This window comes from Melospiza melodia, chromosome 6 (genome assembly GCF_035770615.1).
Source record: "Melospiza melodia melodia isolate bMelMel2 chromosome 6, bMelMel2.pri, whole genome shotgun sequence".
Taxonomy (NCBI): domain Eukaryota; kingdom Metazoa; phylum Chordata; class Aves; order Passeriformes; family Passerellidae; genus Melospiza; species Melospiza melodia.
Genome location: NC_086199.1, coordinates 18,023,826 through 18,034,210, shown reverse-complemented (window position 1 = coordinate 18,034,210; position 10,385 = coordinate 18,023,826). Strand labels below are relative to the sequence as shown.

Below are 10,385 nucleotides of genomic sequence, written 5' to 3'. Positions count from 1 at the left end.
GTCATATGCAAACAGGTGAGCAGTAAATTAATCTGCCCCAGCCACTGCCCCAGCACAGTCACAGCCAGTCAAGGGATCCAGTTTCAAAACCTGTAGCAGGTTGTGGGCCAGGGGAAGCTGAGCATGTCACAGGGATAAAGCATCACTGGGAAGGGAAAAGAAGAAACAGCAGTTGCAACTAGCTCAACAAATCATCTGAGTTGTAGAACACTCACCTGTAGCTTATCTCCATTTTAAAACCTAGGAGGACTCCAGGGTGTCAGGCAGTTGAGAAGTAGCAACAAGAATTGTCATTTCAATTGAAGGGTACCAAAATGAAGGATGAAGTACTGTGCATGGGACTTTCTGTTCTCTGTAGAAAGTCTCCAGAATAGCTGGGTTCCTAATGGTACATTTTAGCTCACCCACTAAGCTAATTCTAGCTGACAGCAAAGGCCAGGAGGTGTGCCCCACAGCCAGGTGACAACACACAAAACTTCACTTGCATTCATCTTTGAAGCCGTGACACTGGCCTGCAAAAAGTGCAGGCTCTCAATCCAACACCGTGTTTTAGGCTGGTGGAATGCCAGACTTCCCCACAGGCACCAACACAGGTGCTGCTGTGCCCTTGCTGCTATTGCAGATCACAGGATTCAGCACACACAGGTTCCCCTGCAATCCTTCCAGCCCTCCCACACTGGGGGAATGAAATCAGACCTTGAGAGGGCAAGGAAAGGCTACATAAAGGGAGTAGGGAGGCCTCTGAAACCTGAGAGAGACTCCAGCAGAGCTCAGGCTGGCAGGGAACAGAGCTGCGCTATCCCATTCTCGTAGGCAGCGTGATCTGTAGCACGAGGTGCAGAGCTCTCTGCAGTTATCCCAAGAATTCAGCAAGCCTGTAGGACTCCCCTTACAGTATCTGTGTGAGGGCTGCAGCATACCTTACAGCTCACAGCAGCCAGAGACTGGGTCCAGATGAGTAACACAACTATGAGGTGACCCCAGCTCTTCCCAGTATCCATTTCTCTCACTCATAAGCATGCTCACATGCCAAAGAAGTGAAGACACGTGTTAAAGGCCGTCAGCTCTCCTGTCAGCCTGAGAATTCCTTGCAGGACCTCAGAGGTGCAGCCTCTCCAATCAGAAATTCAGCTCAGAGGCATTTGGCACCTTGCTTTTTCCCAATGTTTGACACAGGTGAATCCAGAGATCACACAGATAGCACAGTTTTGGAAGCTGGCTCTGTCTTGGGTTCTAAGAGAAAGACAGAAGAGCTCCTGAAGCTTTCATCTTGGTTTTCCCTTCCCCAGACACAAGCTTGCATAGTGGCTACTCCCATCCCACCCTGACAGCCTTTACCCTTATACAGGGAGTTTCAGCCTGAGCATCAGTCTTTAAAGGCCCTTGCTATGGGTTTCCATAGGGTGTGTTTCCATGGCTCCTCCTCAGTATTTGAACATCTTAGAGTCTCTGTTCAATTCTCTTAATGGTGCTATCTGATGTCCCCAAAGGATTCTTTGGCACATCTCCCCAGCCAGCTCCTTGTTCCTCCCTGTACCTGAGGAAGCAGCTGGAGGTGAGAGCGCAGCCCTGCCATGAGACCCCCGTGCTGCAGTCTCAGGCACACTCCAGTAACAAAGCTGAGGGGCAGGGGAGTGGTAGGCAGGGCCAGCCCATGGCCAAAGTTACCTTCCCAAATATCAGGAAATTCAACCTGAAGTATTTGTGAAGCATTGCCTGAATGTCCATTACTCTCAGTTCTGCTTATTTGTCATTCTTTAAACACCAGCACTGTGCAGAGGGATAAGGCTGACCTTTTGTCCTGAAAACAGGCTCAAATGGAGCACTGTACTTCCAGCTTGATGGCATACATGCACTGAAAATGCTAAACTCACCATGGCAGCCCTCCTAACACCATGGCACTAAGGACAAATTTGCTCTGACTGCAGGGAGTTCATACACTCAGCAATGCTCCTTATTTTGGGTAGATTGAGCTTTTTTGCAGTGCATCAAAGCTAGTGCGTCTGATACCTGTCATTTGGATTCCTATTGCTCTTCTGGGTGAGCCAGAAACTTCTCTCATCAGCTCCCATAAGTTTCTCGTGTACCAAGTCCTGGAGCTCTTGCCCAAGAAAGCTCCTGAAGTGCCAGATGAGCCAAATCCAAGCATCAAGTCAACCAACTCTGACTACCAGAAGTCTCTAATGGGAATTTTACAGTGGCTGGAAAATAACAACTGCAGTTTAAAACCATTTGGATTTAGAGGAAATTTAGGTTTCTGAAGATACTTTTGCCAGAGGTCTAAAACCAGTATAAATAATGTGTGATCAAAACTGCTGAGTGTTTCACCATGAGCCTCAGGTCCCAGGAAGTCTCATTTTCCTCTTCTGGTTTTGAATCAATGTCTGATAAAAGCACTTTGCTTACAATGAGCATCACACAGGACATTCCCCAGCATTTGGGAACTGCTCTGACAAGTACAGATGGATCTGTGGTTTGTAACTGTCTTACCTTAAGCTGATTAATGCCTTCAAACTGAGTTGCACCTAGAAGACAAAATTTAGCTAAAAGCCTGATTGTTTCAGATGGAGCTAGGTGGACAATGCTCCAAATAAAGCAAAGACAAAGGATATGCACTTGTCCAGTGTGAAGCTATAATGTCCGGTGTACAATTCTTGTATTCACCTCACAAAGCCTCATTCATGCTGCACCAGGTGTGTAGAGCAAGCTCTGCATCACCTCCCTTTTTAACTCAATGCCAGTTCTAGAATGAAAATAACTTCATTGCTTGTTGTTGGCAGCAACTCCAATCATAGTAAGCATACAATCAACTGTTTCTTCTCTCACATGTTTTTGGAAAGGGATCTCCAACTTTCAAAAGCTTTTAATCCCTCCTACACTTAAGTGTTAGAGGGAAACTGGAAGTTCAGTACCAAAAACAGCTTTAGAAAATACAAGACATTGCGAAAAAATATGACAGAGCGGCAGACACAAGATTTTCCTGCCACAAAGATGACACCTATTAGTACCTGACACAAATTTTATACCCGGTACTTGCAGCACATTGGAAAAGGGATCACACCTTTGTGAACTGAAGGCAAAGTCCCATCTTAGGACTACACATGAAGAGTAAGTTCTTGGATTTTTCCTTTAATAATGGAACTATAAAAACTCATAATTGCTTCAAATATTTATTTCCATGGCAAAAATAGACTATAATATATTCATTTCACATATATTACATTCAGTAATACAAGCTTTTCTGTCTATGAAACACAATTTATACATTGTTTTACAAACCAATTTCAGTTTTACAAGAATTAAAGCTGGTTTGATTATACATTTTTACAGTATTGGTGGCAAGACAGCAAAAAATAGACATATTAACCACTAGCTTAGTACTAGAAAATAATACTTCATGTTTGCTACTTTTAAACAAAGTCCCATTAAAATCCTTGCATACTGGCTCAAGTGAAAACTGAAGGAAATGGAGCCAGATCCTGTGTTCCTCTGACACTAAGGACTCGGTCCTACAAAACTGCTGTCAGGATTTCAAACACCTGTTTGCTTTTAATGAATGAAGGGATTCCAGCAGTGTGCAGGAGTGTACATACTTGCTGATTTGCCAGGTAAAGCCTCTTAAATTTCCATCCAGGTGCCCCCAGAACAGCCACAAAGAGGACAGATAAGTTGGGTATTTCAAAGCAACTTAAGCAAGTATCTTTGTAAAGAGCATACACACCTTGTCTGTCAGAATTGTCCAGCATTAGCAAGGTGACAGACTGGAGGATTTTACAGGGGTTTTCTCCATCAAATTTCCTACCATTCTAAAAATTAATGGCATTTGCAATGTCTTTAAAGTACATTAAAAGAAAGCCTCCTAATTTTACCTAAATATTTCCAAATGGAAAAACAGCATTTAATTCCCTTTATAAAAGTTAGGCACCTTCTGAAACTGCTCATAAAATTAATAATTTGGTAGTTTTGATTGCTGCATATCTGAACCAAAGAACATTACAGTATCTGCAGCTTTGCTCTTTGACTTGCCACAGGCTGGATCTGTTGTAAACTGTTCATTAGATTCTTTACATTTGATTTCTAGCTTCGTTCCCTAAGTAAAGCTGAAGAATAGACTTCAACAAAACAAACACCCTCAAGGTTATTCTTAACCACCAAACACAGCACGATGTGGAAAATAGCAAAGAATAGAACCAAAGGCTATTTAGCAACAGGTTTTTGAAATGCTCATTGAAGTTAACAAATCCTTTTTTTTCAGTCCAGTTAGATCTTAAAGTAACGTGATGCCAACAGAGTGCACCAAGTTAGTTGCTCCCGAGCAAGATCATATTGAGAATTTTTGTTTCTTTAACTTCTCTTTTTACAGATACATTTGCAACAGCAGTTTAAGATTTTTTTCCCCTTAGCTTAGCACAGCAGTACATTGTTTTAATGTCACTGTGTTGCAAATGCTGCATTGCAACAGACCTTCTAAGTACATGGCAAATTCCATATTTCAGGAATCTCATTGTTAGCCCAGCCTTAACTTGGTGCAACTCACACCAACTGCATACACCTGGCTTCATTCAAAACATAGTTAGAATTTTGAATCATCTCACCTGCATCCATTAGAAATTATCACTGCAAAATTGCAAGTATGCCTATTCCCCCTGCATTTTGTATCTGTAAAACCAGAGACTGTAGTTTGAAAAATCTGACCTTTAATAAGTAAACAGAAATTAAGCTGACAGATTGCATTCAATACATTTGGAAAGGAAGATATGTAAAAATAACAGAGCCTCTGAAAAAGTATTTGGAGTTTAAAAAAAATCACATTTTAAAAAGCCAGTAAAAATAACACCTATGACTACATTCACTTACCCTACCATGCCATGAAAAACATACCATATGACTCAAACCCTGCTAGCAGCTCTACTTTGGATACAAAACATTCCAAATCCTCCTCCAAATGCCTTCTGCCACTCCTCACATCCTCACTCTCTACATCCAAAATTTTGTACTTGCACAAGAGAATTTCTTTTGAACTCTCATCTACTTTTCCTTTGAATGCTGTACTTCCCTGTATGCACATTCCTGCTGCATTCTTTTGGTTAATTCTTGTAATCTGTATTTGAATTTAAAGCAGAGGTGCACATTCATGCTTCAAGGGCTCAGGCTTTCATTGGCAGTAAGCCCATGCTAATTCCTACGGTATCATGAAGAACTGCAGGAATTTTGCATCTTGCAGGGCTGGACTCTGGCTTTCCACAACTTTGCCCCTAACAGAAAAAAACCCAACCCTAAACACTAAAGCACTGAGTTCTTAGCAACTGAAGCATTGATTCTTTCAAATTGATAGTTTGAACTATTGAAATAGAGTGATGGGTTCACTGTTTTTAAATCCCAGGGATTTAGTGATGCTATTGATATTAAAACTGAGGTTTCATTACACAGCTATGATAAACAACCCTGCAGTTTCCAAGTTTGGTCCAGAAGCCATTGAAATCTATGAGCCACTCAACTTCAACAGCTGCTCCAACACAAAACATGCAGCAGCAGCAGCTGGAGCAGCAGCCTCAGCCTTACTTATTACATTTAAAGGAGCCATTCTGGAGAAAATTGCTCCAAGCGTTGCCCATTTCAAAAAGAGATACACAGGATTACAAGAGAAGCCAAATTTAAAATGTCAAGAATCTTTTCCACTTTAGTAAAAATTTGCTTTAGTTTTATTTGTTATTACTGTATTTGACTTTTTTTCTAAATGTTGGTGATAACTTAGAGCAGCTTTTCATTCATAGAAATACAGGAACACTGCCTTGGTCACCTTCTTTGAATTAAATGTATTTCTACATATAAACTGTAGCATCCTGCACCTTGTGTGAAAGGTATTCCAATGAGTGAAATAAAGGCATAAAGCTTTTCCTGCTCTTCCTGGGGGGCAGCAGAAAAAAGGGGAGCACTGCTGTGAAGGCTGCAGAGGCTGTGCCAAACTGCCCTGTGCACCTCAGAGCTCCTCCCTCACCAAACAGGGCCAGGAGGGGCTGCAGCCTAAAGTTATCCCAGCCAAGTCAGTGACATCTTTGCAATGGACAGGGCTCTGATTTTGCTTCTTAGAGAAGAGGTTTTAGCCCAAGACTACAAAGATTCACTGGCCAAAAAAAAAATCTCTCATCAGAGCAACCAAGAAAGAAACCAAACATGCAGATGTCCTTGCTACAGTTTGTATGCTCTTCTCCTGTCTCTTCATATAATTTGATCCTAGAAAGCATCTTCTACCTAGTCAACAAAAGACCATCAAATCTGTCTCTTGACAGTATATAGCACCTTTATTTGTCCCTGAGAGCTCTGACATCCCTAGAGATCAGCATCATCTTTGCCAAGAATTCTTCATACAACTTTTCTTACTAAACAAACTCTGTTCAAATCTTGCATAATCATCTGATTTCATCCCCATAAAAACAGATACACATTTGGCAAAATTGGACAGGCTTTTAGAGAAATTTTAAGTTTTTTGACAAATAAATCCACCTTTGACTCACACTGTGGCTGGATTTGGACAGTGGATATTGTTATAACATCCAGAACTTCACGAAGCACCCAGCACAACTACATGTAAAAATGCATCCCTTTTCAAGGCTCAGAACAAAAGTGCTAAAAACTGAACTGTCTTTTATAAATTAACTGAAAATCTAAACAATGGTTTAAAAATAATTTTTAAAGAAGGTTGTGAAGTTTAATTTCATTTGGTATCTAGAAGAGAAACTGCTCATTTTCAATGCTCACTCAGAGCCATATGCTTGCAAACAAAAGCAATCCTACGGTGGTCAGTAGAAAAACTCACATAAAGTCAAGTCTAATAAGGTCAAGTCTATAACTGCAAAAACAGACTGCTGATGGACAGAACTGGAGGCTGAAGGGGAGGAGGTAGTAGTGGTACACTGAAAAAACCAAGACTGTGACTACCAGATTTGAGCAGAGCCACCTCTAAAATGAACACAATTTCTTTTAGCTAAACATAAAAATAAGCTAAAAGATACACATTTCCTCACCCACCTCAGATAATCCCATAAATACTGGATTAAATTGCTTGTTATTACTGTTCCTTTTAATGCCTCACAGCTGATGTTCTGTCTCAGAAACTGCTGCTTGAGGTTCTGCTTGTCCATCATGACATTAAAAATGCATCTATCAGGTGACGAAGACCACAGTGCAAAGTTAAGAAATGGAAAAGGTACAAGCTACATTTCAGAGCCTGCCCTCCCATTCAATAACATTTCTGCAGATAGAAGTGAACTGTGGCAAAAAATTTTTAAAAACAATGTTTTTAAAACCGAGCATGATAAAAATAGCTAAGTATATTTACTTCTTTCAATACTTCTGTCAACACAGATATGTCAGATTGGTATGTCTGCAAGGTTTAGGTATAAAGGATCTGTCTTCAGCAACTGGTTTCCTCTGGACTTCCAGTTTTATGTTTGGCAATTAACAATTCCTAGGCATTTTATATAAGAACAAATTTCTTTTCCCTAATCTGAAATATTCAATCTAACTTATACTGAGAATACAACAAATCAGACTGCTTCCAAGCAGACCTGAAAGCACCAGATCAATATTGTGTACCTAAAAGAAATATCTTTTGTACAAAATAATATATTATCTCAATGCCATTTGGACCATATGTTTACCTTCATGGAAGCAGCTTATTACAAAGGAAATTGAGGCAACCAATTTATAATCCTTAATTCGTGTTCTGGGACACAACTATTGTTTTGAAGGGGGTTTAATAGTTTCCAAACCCTCAGAAAAATAACAATTTCAGCACTATTAAATCTGACTTTTAGTTTCATTTCATTTCACTAAGCAGGTATCCAGGGAAATGTACACTTAACCATGCCTGCAGACTGGTCTACTATACAGGGGTTTTTTTAATTAAACCAGATATCAAAAAATATCACTCAATTTGGAACAGGGATTTTCAACTCAGCATCTCAAAACACTTTGACAGGCAGCTAAAACCACACTGTCCCCACTGAAAACCACAGAGGATTATTTAGGGATATCATCATTTGACCAGTAGTCTGTACCTGCCTACTTCAGGTCCATGCACAGCCACTGACTCAGCCACTTACCCAGCCACTAAATTACCCCATCCCCAGTGCTCCCTCTAAGAGCTCCTTTCTGCAATTTCTCAAATGTTCCTCATTGCAACACTGCACAGCATTAGCAAAATTTGCTCTAGCACTAACAAAATAATCTGGAAGATTCTACAGAAAATTCCAGTGCTTTACTGGCTTTCTTGGCTGGAACATGAGCATTTTTTTAAGGTCATCTTTGCACTGTGTAAACCAGCAACCATAGCTGCCACACCTCCTCCATTACACTTCAGACAATCATTTCCACTTCGCCACTCTGCACCTTCTTACTCCCATTTTGGTTCTCTCACTTCATCAACTTAAAAAGCTCTTCTTAAAATAACAGGTTAGTAATGGTATATTACCAAATGAAACAATGCATGATTATAGTCTCTATATTTAGCTACATAAATAACAGAGCAAAAAAAGTGCTTAAAACATTTGCATCCACTTTGATTTCAGCCAGTAAAATCAAACTGTCCTCTAAATATATGAATAATACTGAATATGTACTTTCTCTCATCCATTTGTTTCCAATAACCTCACAGATAGTTAAAATATTTTTCCCCTGCCTGTTGCAGGAAATGCCTCCTCTGAAATGAAAATTATCAACAGTTGCCATTATCTTTCACTTTCACTATCACATGGCACTACAGCTAACTACCAACAGCTTCCCTAGGACTTTCTGCATGATTTTTGAAAAGTTGGTTCAAACATTGTCAGTCTTCTCCTCTGAAAATATTGTTATGTTTAAAAGTTTTCTGTTGTGGTAGTTCGTTTTCTTTTAAATTTAAAAATCCCAAATATAAAAATAACTGTTCTTAAAGCAACTGCTTAAAATATCTAAGAGCTGCTCATTTTGCTAAGTAAGCCAGAGGAAACCAAATGTTCATTTTAAAAATATAGATGTATTGTTCTAAATATAAAATTGAAAGCAGAATCAAACTGCATAAGACCTTGACATTCCCAAGGGGCAGATTTCTGACCCCATCTGCACCTACAGATTTTAGCTTTTGCACAGTCAACAATTATGTTTCAAAACATAGTGTCAGTAAATTGTACTATATACCTCCATTCCATAAAATACTTATTTTGCTCAGAGTAACACCACTCTAAAGAATGTGTGCAAGTACTACAGAGCAGTACAAGTAAAATCATTCCTTAATGTGACTGTGGCTGAACGTGGGAAGGATTCAGTCCAGCCAAGATCCTGCTGTGCAGGGACTGTTGCACTGACTCGCATTTAACAGTCCCATGGCAGCCCCAAATGGTAACTCTGGGATCCATCAATGAGGAAAACACCAGTGAGAACAGCTCTGGACAACTCCAATTTTCTTTCTGTAAACTCTTGCAGAGTCTCTTAGGAAGTGGCAGGGGTTAGATGAGTCTAGAACTTTTGAGAAACTGAATGAGAACTCCATAGACAAAAGTGTACTGCGAAAGAGTCTGCACCATCATCATCCTCTGCTGCCTCAACATATCCAGCACTCGTGGGATGTCCAGCATCTGCACGAAGGGAACAAAACATTACAAGTGACTGGTGAGCAAGGAAACTGGCTTGCCTGTTCCCAGCAGGAGGTTCAGAGCAGTACCTTAGTGATGATCTAAGGACAGAGTCAGCTGTTCTGATTTCAGCTCTGACAATTCATTGCCCCTGCCTGCAGTACAGACTGCACTACACCACTGACCATCTGGGAAATATGCATAATGGGAAAGGTACCTGTCTCATGGGGTATTGGTCTTCACAAATCTAATGGCTGAAAAAGCCTGTTACAGTGTTAGGAGAGGGATGCACAATGAAACAATAAGTATGTTGTTAATAATATTATATTATTAATGAACATTTTACAGCCATCCAATTCAGGCTAGAAGTTGATAAGATGGATTTTATTCTATTAAACTACCACATTGTCCTCTACTGAGACTGATACTGCAAATACACTGCACTTAGGAACAAAATAGTAACAAGTACAGAGACTGGCTACAAAGGACGCTCTTGAATATTATCAATTCTAATAAAGGCAAGGAGCAGTAAATGAAATCCTGAAATATGCTCAGTGGCCTAGGGCATACCTTACTCCACTCAATGACTCAACGTCTTAGGGAATCAAGAATCCAAATGAGCATTCCAGTGCCTGGTGTGTATGTGGGCAGCTCTAAAAGATTATTAACTTCTGCTGAATTCCCAAGAGCCATTTCTAGCACAGTTGTAAGGCCTTTCCCAACAGCTGCTCAGATGAACAGCCATAACACATTCTAGGCAGGTTATTTATTGCC

At 40.3% G+C, this 10,385-nt stretch overlaps 1 protein-coding gene across 2 annotated transcripts in view; it reads right to left on the bottom strand.

The window, feature by feature from the left end:
* Positions 1-3,156: 3,156 nt before the first annotated feature.
* The window catches only part of PTPN21 (protein tyrosine phosphatase non-receptor type 21), a 44,001-nt gene continuing 36,772 nt past the window's right edge, over positions 3,157-10,385 (bottom strand). For both annotated transcript variants that reach the window (XM_063160149.1, XM_063160150.1), the window contains one exon: positions 3,157-9,614. In XM_063160149.1, the coding sequence (XP_063016219.1) occupies positions 9,486-9,614 (129 nt within the window). In that variant the 3' untranslated portion in view covers positions 3,157-9,485. The remainder of the gene's footprint in view (positions 9,615-10,385) is intronic.